Source organism: Pleurodeles waltl, chromosome 4_2 (genome assembly GCF_031143425.1).
Source record: "Pleurodeles waltl isolate 20211129_DDA chromosome 4_2, aPleWal1.hap1.20221129, whole genome shotgun sequence".
Lineage (NCBI taxonomy): Eukaryota > Metazoa > Chordata > Amphibia > Caudata > Salamandridae > Pleurodeles > Pleurodeles waltl.
The window spans coordinates 117,912,722-117,934,617 of record NC_090443.1 but is presented as its reverse complement, the minus strand read 5'-3'; the positions used below and the strand labels follow the sequence as shown (position 1 = coordinate 117,934,617).

The window sequence follows — 21,896 nt, the reverse complement described above, 5'->3', positions numbered from 1 at the left end:
CTACAGATGCTGTACTCTGAAGTAAACATCATTCTGCAAAGCATGCAGTGGAGACTGTTCTTCCCAAACACCAAGGCACAGGGATTTATTCCCATTATTTCCTGGTGAAAAAAAGGTCCGAGAGACCAGTTCAGATCCATTCTCTATTTGAAACTGGCCATCAAATGGATTACAGGATGACACGAGAAAAATTCTGAATTCTGGCATGGCATCAGATCTGTCCCCAGTTACATCGGGGAGACTGGCTTTCTTTGATAGACCTCCAAGATGCATCATTCATATACCCATAGCCAAAAAGCATTGCAAATTCCTGAGGTTCATTGCAGGTCATGATCATTACCAGTACAAAGTGCTTCCGTTTGGCCTCAGATCTGTCCCCAGAACTTTCTCAAGTGTATGACCGTGGTAACTGAACACCTCAGAAAGCTCAGAATGTTTGTCTACCCATGTCTGGACGGCTGACTGATCAAGGCGTCAGTACTGCAAGTAGCCCAAGTACATTACCAGTTGACCAGCAATTTTCTCCATCGATTAGGGCTGCATATTAATCACGCCAAATCAACCTCTAATCCAGTCCAAAGACTGCATTGTGACCTTCAGAGGAGAGACTGTTATCAGTCATCTAAAGTGTCACTCTCTCATGAGTCTTTCTCCCCTCAGTGAGAACAGTGACATCTCTCCTGGGCTCAATGGCTTTGTGTATCTTTCTAACTCCAAACGCCCATCTCTACCTGTGTCCTCTCCAGGAGTGTCTTGGGGATCAGTGGGACCAACTTACGGACAATTGGGAGGGCAAGATTGCACTCTTCCACCAGTGTAAAGCAGTCTTTGAAAGGGTGGTGCTCTCTCTCTGACGAATCTGCTTCAAGGGATGCCATTTCATCAGGATGTCCCTTCCCAGACCATAGTAGCAGATGCCTAGGATGGGGAGCCCACATGGATCACCTTTAACTCCAGGGAACATAGTCTCAGAGAGAGATGACCCATCACATCAGTCTCCTCGAGCTACGAACAGTTCACCTAGCGTTGAAGGCTTTTCTCCCTTCCTTCAAGACGCAATCCCTGCTTGCTCAGACAGACAAAACGACTATATACTACCTCAACAAGCAGGAGGGAACAAGGTCCAGACCTTTATCTCATCGTTACTAGGATGGGGAGCCCACATGGATCACCTTTAACTCCAGGGAACATAGTCTCAGAGAGAGATGACCCATCACATCAGTCTCCTCGAGCTAAGAACAGTTCACCTAGCGTTGAAGGCTTTTGTCCCTTCCTTCAAGACGCAATCCCTGCTTGCTCAGACAGACAAAACTACTATATACTACCTCAACAAGCAGGAGGGAACAAGGTCCAGACCTTTATCTCATGAGGCCCAGACAGTTTGGAGGTGGCTGATATCCAGAGACTTGTGTCACTGCAGCTCGTCTCCTAGGTGTCCAAAATATTTAAGCAGAGCCTTGCAAGAAAACAATAAATGGGTCCTTCACAACGACATTGTGCAAAACATCTTCAAGAATATAGGCCTTTCCGCACATCGACTTATTCGCCACCACAGAAAACAAAAAATGCCCAGACTTTGTCTTGAATTACTTCTGACCAGGGACACTGGGGAATGCCCTATTTATCGCCTGGGCCAGCAAATTTCTCTATGCCTTTTCTCAGATTTCTCTGACCCCGACAGTGCTTATCAAACTTTCTTACCTGTGAGCCAGAATGATCTCTTGATTGCTCTGGATTGGCCACGTCAGTGGTGATTCAGGGGCCTTCTTCACCAGTCAGAGCATCCTCATCTCAAGATGCCATGCAGACAGGATCATTTCATAAAATTCTGAGGTCAAATTGTTTGCCTCAATATCTACTCCTTGAATTTGGCAGCATGGCTCCTTAGCTAATGCAGTATGGGCATCTGCACCTTTCACAAACATTCCAATGGGCAAATCTTCCATAAAATTTCATTTCGCAGCTGTTACTGCCTACAGAAAATGTTCCATCACAAACCTCTTTTTAAAAAATGCCAATTATCGGCGTTTTTTTTTTTTTTTTAAGTTGGTTTGAAAAAGGTTACACCCATCTCCTCCCTGGGAGCTCAGTATAGTCCTCTCGTGCAGGCTCCTTTTGAGCTTATTTCCAAATCGTCCTGGCAACATCTCTCTTGGAAAACTGCTTTCCTCGTAGCAATCACATCAGCACATAGTGTTAGCGACATCCAGGTGTTGCGTTCACATGAACCATACACTGTTTTCCATTCCAGCAAGGTAGTGATGAGGACTCACCCAAAATACCTACATAAAGTAATTTCGCACTTTCACGTCAATCAGACTATTTCCTTGTCCACTTCCTTTCAGCACCCTTCTACACCCACTAAGAGGACTCACCATTCTCTAGACGTTAGGCGAGTTTTAAAGTTTTATCTGGACCAGATGAGAGCTATCCGAAATCGGTCCAATTGTTTGTTAATTATGGACCGGTCTATACAGGTCTCGACACATCAAAACAGTGCATTTCCCAGTAGGTAGTGTCTTGCATTCTATTATACTTTCAGAAAGCAAACAAGATTCTGTCCAGTACACCTAGAGCTCACTCTACTAGAGAGAAAGTGGCTACTGCCGCTTATAATGAGAAATGTCCCTTTAGCTGAAATATGTAAAGTGGCTACATGGATATCTGTTCATAAGTTTACCAAACATTATTGTTTGGATTAAGAATCAAGAACAGATGCTCACCTAGGTCAGGCCTCCCTAATATATTTATTTGCATGATTTGCTCAATTGGTCGTTCCTCTGTCTTTTCCACCGCACTTGGTGGGGAAGGGCTTGCTACTGTATTCAGCGCTTATGACTGAGTGAAGATCCTCGGAGTGCGAAGGAATGGTTTCTTACCTATAATCCCAGTCTCCAGCATTAGAGTATCTTCCATAGATTCACATGCTTGAATCATCCTAGTCATGTAGGTGAGAGTCCAGCGGTTTTAAAGCAGTGGAAGTAATTAGCGTAGCTTACAATGGCATAAGACATTGAATTTAATAGCTTATTCACAGAATTTAAAAAGTGCTTCCAATCAGGTGACAACACTCCTAGCAAAGACATCTTTCCTCAGATTTTCTAGCGCACGTCCTGTGAAAGGGAGTCTCCCTGACCTCTGCTCAGTTTTCTTTAGAGGTTCTACTAGAATACTTTCTACTGTTTTCCAATATGTCAGAAATGTTCAAAAAAGGATTATTCCGACCATGTGGTACCTGTGGTAAGAAGAGGCTACATTCAGAAGATCCTCACAAGGAATGCATATATTGCCTTCACCCAGCCCACCAGGTAAAAGATTGCAAAATCTGCAGGACTTTTTGTACAAAAACACTCAAAGATAGAGAGGGACGTCTCTTGATTTGGCTCCAGAAGCAAAAAAAACAAACTGTACTTATATCTGAAGAGGAGGATAGTGATAGTTTTGCCACCTCTCAATCATGATCTAAGAAGAGGGAGATGTAACGCCATCATCGTTGACGACAGTGAAAGTTAAAATGCTCCCTATGGCACAGTCTACGACCAGCTTGCCAACTACTCCATCGTCAATGACAACCGCATTATCGATAATGACTACAACAGAGACTTCGACGACAACAGCACCGTCGGCGAACAATATACTGTTGACGAAGACCACGCCATTTACTGTCGATGACCACATCGACGACGAGGCATCTAAAGACCTCGTCGGTGAGACCAAACTTTACAATTAGGTGAGGTTGCAACATTTTCAAAAAATAAAGCAGGGAAGCCACTATCTACACTGCCCTCATCAACGACGACATCAACAAGGCTGCAGTCTACCCCCTTAATACTGAGTCCAGAGCTAACCCCACCTAACAAGCTGTCTCTTTTCCCACCTAGCCACTTGCTCGATGTTCACGATTCAGATGAGCACGATCAAGGTCCCTTTAGTACAGCTCACAGCCCATAAGAGCTGTACCAGGATGATGACGAGGAAGGCGAATACTATGAGCCTATGTATCAAGGCCATCAGTATGGTGGCCAGATGCGTCAACCTATGATCAATACCAGCATTACCTTTCATCACAAGTAATAATACAAGTTCCAGCAACCCTAGTTCAAGATCTACAAGGTATGCTTTAAGATTATTATTTTTGGCACCAGCAGGAGCGCGGCCTACCTCTGAAACTACCGCACCAGTGCCACCACCTACTCCGAGGATGACTCCAAGACTGCATATTGCTGTGCCTCCTCGGGATGACCCATCATCTTCGTCTTCGCCTAAAGATGAAGAAGATAGAGAAGAAGGTGACATTTATGACACACAATCTTTAACAGATGAGTGGGACGAATATCCCATTGCAACACCTTCTCCTCCTGTGCCCCAACCAATTGATTCCCCACCTGAAGATACTGGCAGATTTCACACACTTATGGAAAGGGCAGCAACACGTTTTCACTTACCAATCACCATGAAGTAATCTGATTGCTTTCTTTATGATTTTAAAGAACAGGTGAGAAGGACAGTACAGGCAATCCCTATAATAGATTGTATCTAGGAGGAAGGAATCAAGATCATGAAAACACTGGCTACGGTTGCAGCAGTACTACCTCATATCGACAACAAATAGAAGACGCCAGAAGGATCACCTGCTTGCTTCACAGGACATCCAAAACTGGATTGTGTGATTTCCCCAGGCAGTGCAGCGCTGATCAAAAAATCCATCCATCTCGGTTATCAAGCCTCCTGACAAAGAAGGCTTGGATATTGTCAGGAAACGATTCTCCAGTATGGCAGCCACTTCTGTCTGAGCAGCAAAATCCTTGGCAATTCTTTGCAGATTGGTAGTTACCATCGCCAGATGTGGACGGACATTGCCACATACTTGGATTTTTTGCCAAAGGACAAAAAATTGGAGGCAAGAAAGATTTTGTATGAGGGTGAAAGGTCAGCATCCGAAATTATTGATTGTACAATGGGTATTGCCTCTATTGGCTCCAGGCAATTAGCAGGATCAGCAGTTCTCAGATGGCAGGGCTGGCTGAAAACTACAGCATTCCATCCAGGGGTTCAAATAACAATTTTGGGCATGCCCTATGATGGCGAGGCTTTATTTGTCGATCACAATGATGCACTGCTCACTATCAAGTCAGACACCGAAACTGCTAGATTCTTAGAAAATCTTCAGTACCAAAAGACACCCTTCTGTGGAGCTCGAGGACATGCAATGTATTCCTTTCAAGGGGAATACCTGCGGTATCCGCCATATCAATCGTTCCAACAGCCCTTTCAACCTGTTTTTCACCAGAGTCAGACCTATCAACACCACCATCAGCTGCTTACTCCAAACAACAGCCTAGGAGAAAGAAAACCGCTTCAGCCAGAGACAACAGCAGGAAGCAATGGCGAGATTTTAGTGCCAGTTACAACCTCTACAAAGGAGCACCGAGTCAGAGCCCGATTTTCAAGCTACAAACCCCAGTGGGAAAAGAGCACAACAGACAAATGGGTCCTGGATCTCATCCAATAAGGGCACTCCCTGGAGTTCACCATATTTCCACCCCATACAGCACCAACACAATTCTTGCCTTCCTACCTCATATTCTTTTGAAGAAAGCATTGGCTATGTTTGCCAAAGGTGCCGATGAAAAGGTTCCATCTTCACATCCAGGAAAGGGTTTCTATTCACGCTTTTTCCTGATCCTAAAGAACACAGGAGAATGGTGTCCCATTCTGGATCTCACGAAACTCAACAAGTCCTTGAAAAAAGAACCTTTTCGTATGATTACACACCAGGAAATACTCTGTCTTCTCAATCACGGAGATTTCATGACAGCCCTCGATCTCCAAGATGTCTGCTTCCATATTCCCATACATCTCAGACATGGAAACTTTCTTAGGTTCACAGTAGCCGTTTGGTGTCAGGGCTGCACCTTGAATATTTACAAAATGTCTTGCCCCAGTAGCGGGTTACTTATGTCAAAAAGGCCTTCAAGTTTTTCCATATCTCTATGACTGGCTGATAACAGGACCGTCTTTTCATCAAGCATCTGTGGATATAGCAACTTGCCTTCAGACACTTCAAACATTGGGACTCACAATAAACTTTCAAAAATCTCTACTCTTCTCAACTAGGACCACTTTTCTGGGAGCAGCCTTAGACACACTACAAGACAAAGCATTCTTGTCCACAGAGAGATGAAAGAAACTGTTGGCGCTGGCCAGGGATCTTGTAAAAAGACAATCCGCTTCAGTTAACTGTCTCAAATCCCTACTGGGCATGATGTCTTCGGCCTGAATATGCAGTGGCTCTATGTAGGTGGCTCATTTGACATAATCCAACGTTACACCAGTGATTTTCAATAAAATGACCTCCACAGCACGGCGACTCAACACTTTATTGTCTCAACTTATGAACACACCTTTTGAGCCGATTGACAAGAAAGTTGCATTGCTTTTGGCATTAACTTCAGAAAGAAGAATGAGTGAGCTTCAACCTTTCACAATTAAGGGGCCTTTTCTGCAACACAAAGACAATAAGGTTATTCTTCAAACTAATCCCAGGTTCATACCTAAAGTACCAACAGACTTCCACCTCTATGAACCTGTCGTTCTCTGAACTTTTCGTCCCAAACTGCGGAAAGAACTTTACTTCTCCAGTATTGGATCTTTCATAGATTCACATGCTTGAATCATCCCCGTCGTCGAGGTGGGAGCCTCACGGTAAACTTAAATATATAAAAAGCAGTAAGTCAGTAAAAGTAAAACCAGTAGGCCCTAGTAGGCCTCATAGGGTATTTTACAGTCTATCCACTTTGTTTTGTGAAAAGACCCAAACTTGAGTATCAACCAATCAGGATTCAGCCCCTCCCAAACACTCCCAACAGAGGCTGAATTCCCTCAGATTTTCTACCGCACGTCGTGTGAAGGGAGTCTCCCTGAGCTCTGCTCAGTTTTTTTTTCCTATTTTCTGACTGAAGATTGTTTTTTCTCTCAGGAAACTAGTTACAACTTTACTATGTCTGAAAAGGCAAAGAAGGGTCTGTTCAGAGACTGTGACAACTGTGGGAAGAAGAGACTACATATTGATGACCCCCACAAGAAGTGTATTTACTGCCTTCATCCAGACCATAAGGTGTGAGAGACTGCAAAATCTGTCGCACCTTTAGTAAAAAAACCCTCAAAGACTGAGAGGGTAGACTTCTCTTATGGCTGCAAAAACAGAAAGCCTTAGAGCATCCTTCATCAGACAGCGAAGAGTCACCACAAACTTCTCGCCCTCAGAAAAGAACAGGTGAGAGAGATAGAGGTGCGGATGAACCACCAAGAAAAATGCACAAAAAGACAAAACAAGTCTTAACTGAAGAGGCAGTTAAACATGGACCAAAAAAGGTTCATTCAGAACCTACTACGCCGATACACCGGAAAAGCACCTCAAAGAAACCATCCCTGTCTCTGTCACCACAAAAAGAGCCAGAAAAACTATTTTCGGTGAAAAAACAACCGTCGACGACCGCCCCGTCGACGACAGTGTCGACGGTAACAGCGACCACGGTATCGTCGACGTTCACAACACCATCCTCACCGATGATTATGACGTCGTCGCCGTTGTCATCGACGACGATTATTACTGCAAAAATCTTCAAAAGAGCTTCGTCGGCAACCACAGCGTCGACAGCGGAGGCCTCCTGGGTTCACAAATCATCCAGGGCACTCCCATCTACGCAAGATACGTCGGCGAAGCGACCGTCGTCGGTAAAATACCCGTCGACGAAGGGACCGTCGACTAAGGACCCATTGACAAAGACGCAGTCATGGACGGAAGCGTCGACGACAGTACCGTCGACGACAGTACCGTCGACGAGGGAATCGTCGACGAGGGAACCGTCGACGATGGAACCGACGATCACCACAGCATTAACAGTTTACAAACCTTTGGACATTTCACCAGATCATTCCTCATACCATCATGAGGACTCCACCAGATTCTTACCCCTTTCCCTTATTAATATAGGGGACAAGCCATCTGACATTTTGCCGATGCATACATCACCAAGTAAAGTGCTGCCATACCCACCGCAACATCTTTTAGACGATGATGATGATGAGGATCAAGGAATGTTTGGGGCAGCTAGTAGCCCGTCCCAACTAAATGTCAAATGTCAAGAGTTTGATGAAGAAGAGGATCAACATTACCAGCATAGTTATGCTTCAACATCTTATCCACAGGCAAACCAACCATCGCCACTAGCTATGCCTAGCACATTAGTGACAGATTTACAACATATGTTGAAGGATTACTATAAAAGGTTCCCACCGTCAACTCAGTCCACGCCACCTAGACCTCAAAGTTACCAGCAAGCTCAAACTACTAATGTTTCCGAAAAGCCACAGGCTAGTAGACCTGTAACTAGCCAAGCTCCGGAAGCTTACCTCTCGTCGGACGACGAAAGGGAAGAGGGCGAGCTAGCAGATTCAGCGGCTAGTGAATGGGACAATTATCTCGTTCCCACACCATCTCCACCTCCAGCAGCTCCAGTGGATTCTCCTCCAGAAGACATAGGAGGTTTCCATAATATCATAGAGAGAGCGGCGAAACGTTTTGGCCTGGCAATTGTTTCCCATGAAACTGAGTGTTTTTTGTATGGCTTTAAAGAGCCATCAAAGAGATCTGTAAGAGCCATACCGATTGTGGATTTCTTATGGCAGGAGGGTTTGAAGGCAATGAAAAACCCGGCAACAGTGCCTTCACAAATGCCAAGGCTAGAGAAAAAATACAAGGCCCCAGATGATTCTCCGGCCTGTTTAGTCTCACAGCCGAAACCTGACTCGGTTATATCACAGGCGGCTCAACGACGATCCAAAAACCCCTCTACGCCTATTGCGTCTCCCCCAGACAAAGAGGGAAGGAGACTAGACAATATCGGTAAGAAATTCTCCTCGGTTGCTGCAGTAACGGTCAAGGCGGCCAATTCCCTCGCCATCCTGGGAAGGTACGATCGCCAGATGTGGGCAGACATGTCCGCTTTTGTAGATTCACTGCCAGAAGATCTCAAGGTGGAAGCTAAAAAGGTCTTGCAGGAGGGAGAAAGGGTCTCCGCAGAGATAATAGACAGTGCAATAGATATTTCCCTCACTGGCTTTCGACAATTAGCTGGAGCAGCAGTCCTTCGCAGACAAGGGTGGCTTAAAGCTACTTCATTCAGACCAGAAGTCCAGACTCGTGTTCTCGACATGCCCTTCGATGGAGAGAGTTTGTTTGGCAAACATGTCGACGACATGCTGCAGGCTATCAAGACGGATACCGATACAGCAAAATCCCTAGGTACCCTGCAGTATAAAAAACTACCTTTTCGTGGAGCAAGGGGTAGAGGTAATTACTCCTTTCGAGGTGGATACCAACAATACAGGTCACAATATCCATCTTCCTCCACAGGACCAGGACATCAGCACCATCAACAACAGCAGCATTATCGATTACCACCAGCCGCAGCTTACAAACATCCGGCTAGAGGAAGAGGAGCTGCCCGAGGAAGAGATACAGGCAGAAAGCAATGACCAGCGGATAATCTCAACACCTCCCCAATCAATATTGAAGGTCGGAGGTCGAATCAATTCTTATTTCCCCAAGTGGAAGGCTATAACATCGGACAGATGGGTACTAGATGTAGTGACCAGAGGTCATACTCTGGAATTTATGCAAACACCACCAAGTGTCCCTCCATCGGGTACACCGCCTCCGAGGTTGAACCAACTTCTCAGGGAAGTAAGAATAATGCTAACAAAAGGAGCAATAGAACCAGTCCCTTTATCTCAAAAGAACAAAGGATTCTACTCCCAGTTTTTCCTTCTAAAGAAACCCTCAGGAGATTGGCGCCCCATCCTGGACTTGAGAGCACTAAACAAGTTTCTAAAGAAACAATCGTTCAGGATGGTAACGTTGCAGGATGTCCTGCGTCTCTTAAACACGGGAGATTGGATGGCATCCCTAGACCTCCAGGATGCTTATTTTCATATCCCCATATATCGCAAACATCGCAAATTTTTAAGGTTCAGGGTAGGAAGTATGCACCTCCAATTCCGGGTTCTACCATTCGGTCTCAAATCAGCCCCCAGAATCTTCACAAAAATGTTAGCTCCAGTAGCAGCACATCTTCGCCAGTCAGGTATCCAGGTCTTCCCTTACCTGGACGACTGGCTTATAAAGGCACCCTCAAAATTCCAAGTAACAAATCATATTTCCTATTGCCTTCAATTGTTACACAGCCTGGGGTTTGTAGTCAACTACCAGAAATCTCAGATATACCCCAAACAAGAATTGAGTTTCTTGGGAGCAATTTTGGACACAGTACGCAGCAAAGCGTACCCATCACACGAGAGGAAACAAAAGTTAACCTCTTTGGCAGACAACCTATCCAGAAAAAAGTTCGTTTCAGTCCGCATCTACAAATCATTGCTCGGAATGATATCATCGTGCATTCCGCTAGTCCCAGATTGCAGGCTCCATATGCGACCCCTGCAAGAGCAATTGGACATACAATGGACACAGGTCCACGGCTCCTTCGAAGACAAGATTCGCATAACGCCTCTAATGAAGAACACTATGAGGTGGTGGGCGACTCCAACCAATTTATCAAAAGGGCTGTCTTTTCTTCTTCAAACACCAAGTTACATAGTAACAACGGATGCCTCTCTCGAAGGATGGGGTGCACACTGCCAGGACCTGCAAATCAGCGGAATCTGGAATCAGCAAGAGAGCCAGCTCCACATCAATTATCTAGAACTCAAAGCAATACACTTAGCTCTAAAAGCTTTCTTGCCAAAGATACAATGTTCAAGCGTCTTAATCCGGACGGACAACATGACCAGCATGTTTTATCTAAACAAGCAAGGAGGCACAAGATCCCTACAACTCTCGCAGCTAGCCCAACAAATTTGGACATGGGCCATCAAACACAATATTTCACTAAAAGCGGAGCATGTGCCAGGACAGATCAATGTTCTAGCAGACACCCTGAGCAGGACAGTGATTCCTTATCACGAGTGGGAGCTAGACCAGAAAACTCTCAATGGCCTGTTTCTATTATGGGGCAAACCAAACTTAGACCTATTTGCCACTCTCGAGAACAAGAAATGCCAGTTCTACGCAAGTTGGCTTCCCCAAAAAGATTCGTGGGGGAATGCGTTTTCGATGAGATGGTCAGGAGTTTATGCCTACGCTTTTCCTCCGATCCCGCTCATTCCGAGAGTCATCAGAAAAATGAAGACGGAGGGGTGTCGACTTCTACTCATAGCTCCCAGATGGCCCAGACAAATATGGTATACGGAGCTCCTCATGCTCTCCGAACGACCACATCTACCACTCAGACAGAGTCCGACTCTTTTAACGATGCACCAGGGACAAGTCACACACCCACATCCGTCGTCTCTTCATTTGTCGGCTTGGCTCCTGAACACAATGAATACTTAAATCTCAAAATTTTCCCAGAGTGTAGAGACATCTTAGCAAAAGCTAGAGCTGACACTACCAACAAAACCTATAGACTTAAATGGAAACGGTTTTGTGTTTGGTGTGCAGCGGAAAATATACATCCTTTATCTTCTACTCCGGAACAGTTACTTCCATATCTCCTGCTCCTGGCAAAATCAGGACTTGCATATTCTTCCATACGGGTACATCTGGCAGCAATTTCCAGATACCGCAGATCACCAGACAGACTCTCTTTGTGTTCCACAAGAATTGTCAAACAATTTATGAAGGGCCTTTTTCGGGTCTTCCCGCCAATTAGGAAACCTCCGCCTCTATGGTCATGGAATGTTGTGTTGATGCAGCTCATGAAAGCTCCTTTTGAGCCGATCCACAAAGCTGACCTAAAATTCCTCGCATGGAAAACAGCGTTACTGTTAGCTCTTACTTCGGCAAAAAGAGTCAGTGACATTCAGGCGTTCACTATCAAACAGCCGTTCCTCCAGTTTACAAACTCAGGTGTCATCCTGCGGACAAATCCTAAATTCATTCCGAAAGTTCCCTCAACATTTCATTTAAATGAACCAGTCATCTTAAAAACCTTTTTTCCAAATCCGCAAACAGTGGCGGAAAAAACATTACATTCTCTCGATATTAAAAGATGTTTAAAGTTTTATCTACAGAAAACTCAGTCCATCCGCCAGTCGGATCAATTATTTGTAGCATTCGGCGGAACAAAAAAGGGACACGCGGTGTCCAAACAGACTTTAGCAAGATGGATTGGCCTGGCGATTCAATTCTGCCATTCAAAAGCAGGAAAGCCGCTCCACACCAGGGTGAGAGCCCACTCTACAAGATCGGTAGCCACTTCAGCTGCACTCTTTGCAGGTGTACCACTACATAGCATCTGTAGAGCAGCGACATGGTCCAGCCAACACACATTTACAAGACATTACTGTCTAGAGGAGACTAACCAGGTCGATACAGCAGTGGGACAAGCAGTGCTGAGGCATCTATTTCGTTAAGGTGAGCCTCTTACACATCCCACCACCACACTTGAGGTATGGTCATTAATGGTTCATTTTCTTATACTGTGTTAACGTGTCGTATTCTCCATAATAATAGCATAAATTGTGTCAGGATTTCTTGCCACACACCTTTTATTGCTCTTATATTCGGATGTTTATGAATATAAATATAATTATATGTAAGTGCATATTTAAAACTGAACTAATGTGAATCACATCACGTATAGAATTACGATGGAATTACAGTCAATGTAATTCAATAAGTAAGAAAACATTACTGCTCGTTACTCTGATTCAAGCATGTAAATCTATGAAAGATCCAATACTGGAGAAGAAAATTAGTTACTTACCTGTAACTGCAGTTCTCCAGTATTGGTATCTTTCATAGATTCACATGCGACCCACCCTCCTCCCCTCAGAGGCTCCCCTATTATACAGATATTAAACTTCACACTCCTACTAGAAAATCTGAGGGAATTCAGCCTCTGTTGGGAGTGTTTGGGAGGGGCTGAATCCTGATTGGTTGATACTCAAGTTTGGGTCTTTTCACAAAACAAAGTGGATAGACTGTAAAATACCCTATGAGGCCTACTAGGGCCTACTGGTTTTACTTTTACTGACTTACTGCTTTTTATATATTTAAGTTTACCGTGAGGCTCCCACCTCGACGACGGGGATGATTCAAGCATGTGAATCTATGAAAGATACCAATACTGGAGAACTGCAGTTACAGGTAAGTAACTACTTTTCATACTCTTGATGTTAAGATGTGTAAAGTTCTATATATAGTGTAAAAAAGATTTCTGCAAAAAGGTCCTGTTGTTTTTAGCGTACAGTAGCCATAAAAAAGGAGTTCTGGTACCTAAAGTCACCATTGCAAGATGGATCGGAACAGCAATCCAATTCTGTCACTCAGGGGCTGGCAGGCGTCTTCATTTTAAAGGCAAATCACGTTTTGCTAGAGCAATATCGGTGGCTCTGTTCGTTGGTGTTTCTATCAACAGTATATGCTGTGCTGCACAGTAGAAAAGCAAACATACTTTCATGCAGCACTACTGCCTAGATACAGATCTCCACAAGGATGCAGCTGTGGGACAAGCAGTACTTCGGCATCTTTTCCAATAAGGTGAGCCTCATATTATCAAATGTATAAATTGCACCTACCATCCGCTACTATAAGCATGATATGTTTATATAAAAATTTTTATAACTGCTTGCTACTCTTATTCAAGCTGTGAATCTATTAAAGATACTTCAATACTGGAAAAAAAAATTTTTACTTGCTACTCGTTCTCCAGTATTGGAATCTTTCATAGCTTTACATGCGATCGGCCCTCCTCCCCATAGAGGCTCTCCTTATTGGTCCATGGTAATTATTCACACTAGTGCTTCTTATATCTGAGGGAAGATGCCTCTGCTGGGAGTGTTGTAAATGGTGCTGTCACCTGATAGGCTGTTGTTCAGTTCTTTTTAAATGATGTGAACAAAACCTTTTTAATTCATTGTCTTTTGCTACTGTAAGCTATGCTAAATACTTGCACTGCTTTAGTATATACCGTGGGACTCTCATCTCAAGAACAGGGATGATTCAAGCATGTGAATCTATGAAAGCTTCCAATACTGGAGAACAAGAGTTAAAGGTAAGTAACTAAAGTTTTCTCTCTCCAGTGGAAATGACAGTGGCAATTATTTGACCTATCTGATACTGCTATCTCTCATCGAAAAGAACTGATGCAACTGCCACCTGCTGGGCATGATGGGATACTGGTGGTTTCTGGGCCCTTAAAGGCTCAGATGCTTTTTTACATTCACATAATAGCAGACTATAGGGCTACCCTGTCCTTTTTTCCTTCATCTTTCTCTTTTTTTAAAATGGTTTCTGAAGGAGATTTAAACATTCTACCAAAGTATTTGGCCTTAAATATACGTATACTTGGGCATTCGTACCCTTTTTTACAAGCAATCTGAAGAATTTGGCCATTATAGCCTTCCTTATGGGCTGCACAATTTTCTTTTCTCAAGTGTTTCTACAGGCCTTCATGAAGAAAGGCAAACATCCACACTTAAGAAGGTATATTATGAAAAACTGCTCCAGGATTCCCACACGTGGGCGGGACTATTCTGTTCTTATGACTTCAGTGGAGGTTCCCCTAAGAGAGAACTGGGAGTACAGGTCAGAAGCACTTCCTTTCTTATGTACTTGATGGACTATCCCTTTCGACCCCTTATGCTTACTGTATAGCTTGTGATCAATAGAGGTCCTAAATGCCTTTTCAGTGACCTCCTGTAACAGTTCTATTTTGCCCCTGCTGTCATGTCCTTCTCCTGCTCTAATAGCATCTGCAAAACCCACAATTCCATACTCACTTTTACAGTCTGCACCAAAATGAACAGCTAGAGCATTTTAAATATTGAGCATGTATTAAACATGTTCAGTAAGTTCAACTTTTAAAATATTGTACAATGTAAAACAGCACAGTCTCTCTCAGAGATCTTGATTGAGTAACTTGGGAGGTATTAGTCCCTCCTCTCGTTTCACGAAGTAGCTCTCACGTTTCCAACTGCCCACTCTTGTCCCCTCAAAAAGGTAGTCTCTGTTTAATAATCTGGAGAAGTTTCAGTGCCAGTCTTGCCCTTACGTTTGTGCAAGCACCAGCACTTACCTTCAATCAGGAGCGACTTATGACATCCATCATAGTTCTTAAAGGTTTCAAACCTGGATTGTGGGAATAGCCAGTAAATGGATATTTGAGCATCCTTCCTAACAGAATTGCAATTAGTGCAGGTTATAAGAGTCCATGTGGTGTCTTAAGCTTGCAATTATGAACCTGTCTCACATGACCTACGGGCCCCCAGAGGCTTCAGTGGAGCTCAGTGTTTTTTAAACCATTCTACAGTGTCCCCAAACATGCTCAATCCCCTATTCTTCATAAAATCCCCAAAGCATATCTGCTTTTATTGTATCTAGTACTTTTCTGTCGTGCTAGAAAATCTGTTGGTCCTTGATTTCATCGTCAGAGCAAGTTGCCATTTAGCAAAACACTTAACAAAAAATGTTCCAGATAGTTCCTGTCACTTGCAGGTCATGAATACCAGAAACGTTTGTTGCACAAAATAAATCATTCTATGCCTTTGTCTCTGGATTCAGCACCATTACATCAGAAGGTGTACACATACACACACACACACACACATACATACACACACCAACCAAACACACTTAAAAAAATACCAAACTATGTATGGTTGACTGATTTTGTCTTTTCTTCTCTCAGACTTTAGATACAGATTTTTTGTTAAATAGCAACTTTAGTGAACTCTGGTGTAGGGTTAGATAAAATTACTATTAGCATGTTTTGGTGTGATTATTTAATACATCCATATAGGAGTAGCTCATTTCTAGTCTTGGGACTTTATTTTTTAATCCATTGCATTCTGGAAGTCTTTTTTTATTAACATAGTTTGCACCAGTTTTATTTAAGTATCAGATGACCATTGTTGGCAAAAGGAAGGGCAACTCGGGAACGATGCTGTGCCTAAAAACATGGATCCCCTCATTTTTCCTACTGTTATGGCTGGTGAAGACAGTGCAGACGTCGAAGAAGAGTGGAGCCAAACCGTTTTTAAATATATGCCATGGGAGCCCTAAATATGTTCTGACCTATGACTCTCCTTTTTAATTTCTGTTTTAAAGGTACTATTTTCCACGGCAGATGCTGATACGACATTTTTGGAACCCCAACCAGCACACTGAATTCCTGAAGTTGTACCATAGAATGCGGGTAGAAGCCTACCCAGAAATCATGAATGGCTTGTTGCAGGCTGTGCCAAGTGCTGGAGAGAAGACAGTTCAAGAGCGGCTACAACAGCTAGTGATACAGGTACTCCACATTTCGTTACTGGGATTTCACCCTTTTTACTGCAGAAATGCGCCAGACTCCTGAAGTTCTAGTGGGCGGATATCTGTAATATGACAATCATCCACTCAATATATTAGCAGTCTCAATAGGCGGAGTTGGGGAAAGATATGGTAAGTCAAATTTTCACTTTCCAGTTTCTGTTACTGCACTCTTTAGTGGATGAGCTGGAGGATCCAAGTTGTTGTCATTCACTTCTGTGAGCGGCTTGTGTTTTCTGATGCCTTGGTATGCAACGGGGCAAGCATTGCTCCAGTGTAGGGTGTCATTGAGAGTAAAACATTATCCAAACTGGCATGAGCCTCATATGTGAGTAATTTCCCACTCTGGTAGCCTTCTTTTACACATAACTTCAGCAGCATTGAGTTGTCACTCGTTTTTCTTTGGATAATTCTTCTATGGTGGTAATCTGCTCCTTGGCACCCGTAATAAAGGAGACTGGGAGAATGTTTTTGGTGAATGTACTAATGTAGTCTGTTTGAAGGTGCATAGCTGTAGTAAAGCTGGTGCTGGAATCTGGAAGGCTATATCATTCTTATGCAGAAAGGTAAGTTGTAAATCTCCAACTCTAGCAAAGTTTTAAAGAGGGCATGATATCACTTGTTCTGTCTGGCATTTTGGTGACTCCACATATTTGAAGTCTGCTATTGTTTTGAGATGCAGTCAGAATGACCCCCTCAATGTCGATATAACGTGGCACTGATCCTCTGATGTCAGATAAGCCGATGCATGCTAACACGGTTTGTATGAAAGGAAATGTTTTTCTTCAAAATAAAGAAACTTTCTTGTTACAGATTCAGCAAGGTTCTCATCCTGAGACCGCACATCTCCAAGCAGTGGCACCAGCATTTACAGTATCTCCCCTTAGCATGAGCCATCTTAAAACTCAACAAATGGTAAGTGCTACTTCGTTGTGGTCTCAAACTACCAACAGGTGATTCACTTGTGGCCATGCAGCAAAAGAGCATACTAGTTTATATCAAAGATGAGCAAACTATTAAAGGCTTGGACTCGACGTTGGATCTCTCGTCTGTGAAGGAAGAGCTAGATTTAGCCGTAAGCAGTTAAATCATTGATGCAGAATAGGAATAGTCAGATAGCTCTATCTTTGATAATGTACACTGCAAATATACTTCCAGGAGGCAACCATTTTTTGTATATGACTGTATTTTACCAGTTGGCTGTTTAAGCTGCTAAGAAATCATAAATTAGTGCTTGAGCTTTGGGTGACAAGTAAAGTCTCTGGTTCATTACTGAATTTTGTGGCTTGTTACTTTCCAGCTGCTAGTTAAAAAAAAATCTGTTTGTGTCAGAAGGTCCAGTTACCTTTTTGAGATTATTTATTTACATAGTCTTATGGTGATTTAAGAGCACATTGCTCCCCGTGAGTTAATTATTGAATGTTTTGCAGTCAGTGACAGTGTGGGCAGTGTGCATCCTAATCACTGACGAGAGACTCATGCCTTCTGATCCTGCTTAACCTTGCAGTAGGCTTTGACACTGTCACCCATGAAGCATTGATTCACACATGAGCTTCTCTGACATGGTCCTACAGTGGTTCGCCTCCTTCCTCACCAACTGCCATCAGTTCATTTAGATGAGAATATTAAGAAGTCAGTGGCTCCTCTTCAGAAAACCCAACAGATCCCTGTTTGTCCCAACAGTATATTCAACTCTACATGTTAGCCTGTGGAATGGTACTCACTGACACCACCATTGAGGTAAATGAACACTTTGATGTAATTCTCTCTAGTCATGCCATTGAGTAACTCAAAACCTACGTCAAATCCATTTAGAACTCAATGCTTAACTTGTCCTTAAAACTCAGTGGAAATAATAGAGAGCTTCTTTCTTTCACTAACGACATCAGACTAGAAAAGCCAGCCTGGCATTCCAAAATGAACGTTAACAGTCACCCAATAGTTGACATCCAAAGCAAAACTCCAGGATTCACGTTTTCTCCCTCTTTGAAACCATTACCAAAACAAACAAAGACAGCATGGTACTAACTCTGCCTACCAAAAAACTAATTCAGAATAAAGTTCTCTGATTGAAGGAAACCAACCCTCTGCTCAACAGTATTCCTGACACTAAGTAAAGGTCTGCTACAAGCTGCAGCATGTCTCATCAAAGAGTTTGAAACATTTCAACTACATCACGCCAACCCTGAAGTAACAGCAGTGGTGCCGCTTCCTGACTCCTACAAATAGCCAGTGATGTGACATTGTCTATTTGGTCCTAATTGTTTCAACGGAAGGCGTAGTTGCTCCCCAGATTCTGCACTATTTTAGTTCAGTAACTGAGCCCTTTGAGTAGGCCCATGTACACCACATAATACTTTAGCATGCCATCACAAGGTCCATATAATCATGATTTGTCTGAAGCAGTAGTTGTACTTTGCAAAGTATTCCTAAATGGCAGTTGGTCACCACTAAACTCATGTAATGGGCGAAGGACAGATCCTGGTCAAAAACTGAACCCAGAGTGCAAGTTAAACTATCTTTACATTTAAAAGTGTAGTTTATTAATTTGGAGTCACCTATGCAAATATAGCTGTGTATCTTTACCCTTAATGGACAGTTTTCCGTTTGGAAGTTGAAAAACAGTACCCTCTTGTGGAATAGCGCCACAGATACTGCCTTATCAGAACACACCAACAAACCAGTGCAGGATGAAAAGTGCAGGTGCTATTGATCTTTTAATGGAACAGTGAATAGCTATTAATCTCATTATCAGCTCTTTACTCTAGAGAGGCTCTTCCAAAAAGTCAGTTGAGCACTGTAGCATTATGCATCGCTAAAGATTAAGGACATTGTTGAATATTCATTTCTGTATTTTTGTTGGATGCATATTTAGATTCATCTTTGTGATTTGCATTTATTTAGTATAGGGTCACTGGAACAATGTTATTCTGCACCTGCAGCATTTATGTATGGTTATGAATTTGCTTCATGTGCCACATAATCAATCCATAATATACTGCATAATTTACAGATTTTGACAAAAACATTGTTTCTAGCTACAAAGTATCAAAAATTTCTAAAATTGTGGCAACACGTGTTGCTGTACTGTGGAAGGCCCCACACCAGGTGCATTTAATTGTGGGTGGTCCCCCATAGGGGTGCCTCAAGGGATCCCGGGGGGGGGGAGGGGGTGCCAGCCTCTAAACAAAAGAAGCATTATGCAGATAATAGTGCTATGTTTTAAGCAGAAAAAACATTGAGTGCATTATTAAAAAGGTAACAGAATTTAACTGCAATGTTTAAATAAATCCAGACATATTTAAACATTGCCAACTTAATATAGTAATTGTGGAAAATTCTGGTGAGGGGTGATGTTTTTTTCCCCTCTGGGGGGGGACTCTGCATTAAAACGTTTGAAAACCACTGCCCTACACTAAGGTTAACTGGTCACCTTTTCATTGCTCATTACATAACTTGGATGTTAAAGTGGTACTAAAAGGGAAAATGTTTGCGCAGACAGTGTTAACATGTGTAAAAATAACACAATTATGAAGTGATACGGACACGTGCTGCATTACTTCTCATTATTTGTCCTTTCTTGCTGCATAATTTAGTCAAGCATTAGCCTGCTACAAAATGTAGTCCTTCTCTGTTGCTTAATTCCACTGGCCCTGATTTGGCGCAGTGTTAAACTCAATTTAGCTGCCAAGCTTAGTATCCCATCTTTTTGTTGCTCCATTGGTAATCATTCTGTTGATTTGGGACAGAAATGTGCTCCTGCATGGCTCGGTAGAGAGTGCACCCATGCCTTGATTTTTGCCCTCACAGCACATTTGTGTAGTTGTTCATGCTTCACCTCATCAAATAGGACAGTCATATGTGTGCGCTGAAGGCCTGTGTGAAAAAATGGCATGAAACCGAGACAGGCTTGTATCTAGAGGGATTAACCTGCTTTTCTGAGGGGGACTAACAACATCTTGATGTGCCATGGTGACAGCAACTGTTTATAGCAGAAGGAATAAGCATTTTAACCTGTTGCCTACACCTGAGGAGTTGCATACTCCTGGGGTTGGAGTCTTTAACTGCCGTCTCCCCTTGCCAGGTTTGTGGGCTGGAATCTGAAAGCACTCGATCTTGCTCAAAGAAGCTACCTTGAACTGTGTCAAATGGAGGAGCACAGGTGCTGGAGGTAAAAGCCACCTAGAGGAGTGCTGCGCAGGAAGAACTGGATGTAGGCCCACCGTAATTCAGGGAAGCATCAGCACTCCAGGCTGCGTGGTGAGGTCCTGTGTCCCTGGCTTCCTTGCATTGTGCTTGCTTGCTTCCAGAGCATGTGCTTGGGCACTTTGATCTCTTCCTGTCCAATCTGGGGAAAGCTTTGCAACACAGACAGATAATGAGCAAGTGACTACAAGAGACAGACGAGAAGAGGAAGCACTGTGATGGCGTGGTGGTATGGTAATCATAATTGCATCCAGCAGTTTGATTTCAGCACCCAGCAAGATCACCACTGCTAACTATGTGGACTTATCCTTTGGGAGGTGGGCTCGAGTTTGGGCCCAATTAAGATCCAAGGTGAGGCATTCCACTCCCTTTGCTGGAGTGAGCAGAGTGCCGCCCCTTTGTTGTGCCCAGGCAGTCCTCACATCAACGGGTCAGCAGAGGTTGTTGGGAGTTGTCTGGGTGGGGCAGAATTAGTGGTGACACTCCATTGTCCATAAGCAAGTGTGAGCAGCGCTCCACGGCCAAGGGCCGGCAGACTAAAGCAGAAAACCTCACCATTGATGTTTTAAAGATAGTTCATAACAAAGACCCTGCGAGACTAGCGTAACCAGAACCATGGCTGTAACGAGTATCTCCTAAAGCAGCATTATCTTGCCAGCATTGTAATTGTTTCTATAGCCCTGAGAAAGTGAAAGTAGGTTGATTTGCACAAACTTCTCGACCAATTAATAATAGTGTGCGCTGAGCTTGTATCAGAGTTCCCTACCTGTAAGAGTCTGGGAGCAGCCTGGAATCAGTACTAGCTGACCCAATATCCCAGCCATTTCATTCATAACTGGTGTATCACTTTGCCTTCTGTATTTCATGTCCTTAGATTGCTTGTACTGATTAAAGTATTTTTTTAGGTAAACTCACTTACTGGACTGTAACTTGTTGATTGTTGTTATATGCTTGTTTAAGTTCTGTGTCTGGGCTATATTGTGCATGTCTGTAAGCATTCCAGTTTTCAAGATTTTTGCCAAGACCTTTGAGGTGTAAATGATAGGACGCTTGTACAAATCAACAGTTTTGGATATGGGACTAGTGATTGTGTCGAAAATAAATTGCTATATGTTCGGTACAAGTCTTTACTTAATTTGCCACTTCTGTAGGCTCCAAATGGGACCTTGCAGGGAACTGGTTCCCAAAGAGATGGTGTACAGCTGATAGTGATTCCAAACTATCAGACTGTGTCGGCTTATACAGCGTCTTGGTTTAGAACTTGTAAAAGACAGAGAACTATTTGGTAAGATAATAGTTCTTCAGGCAGCTTGTG

The 21,896-nt window shown here is 43.3% G+C and overlaps 1 protein-coding gene across 1 annotated transcript in view; it reads left to right on the top strand.

Moving 5' to 3' along the window:
- LETMD1 (LETM1 domain containing 1) overlaps positions 1–21,896 on the top strand; it is an 84,954-nt gene that overhangs the window by 40,625 nt on the left and 22,433 nt on the right. Inside the window, exons 5-6 of the mRNA XM_069230909.1 lie at positions 16,172–16,358; positions 17,189–17,290. Of these exons, the coding sequence (XP_069087010.1) occupies positions 16,172–16,358; positions 17,189–17,290 (289 nt within the window). The remainder of the gene's footprint in view (positions 1–16,171; positions 16,359–17,188; positions 17,291–21,896) is intronic.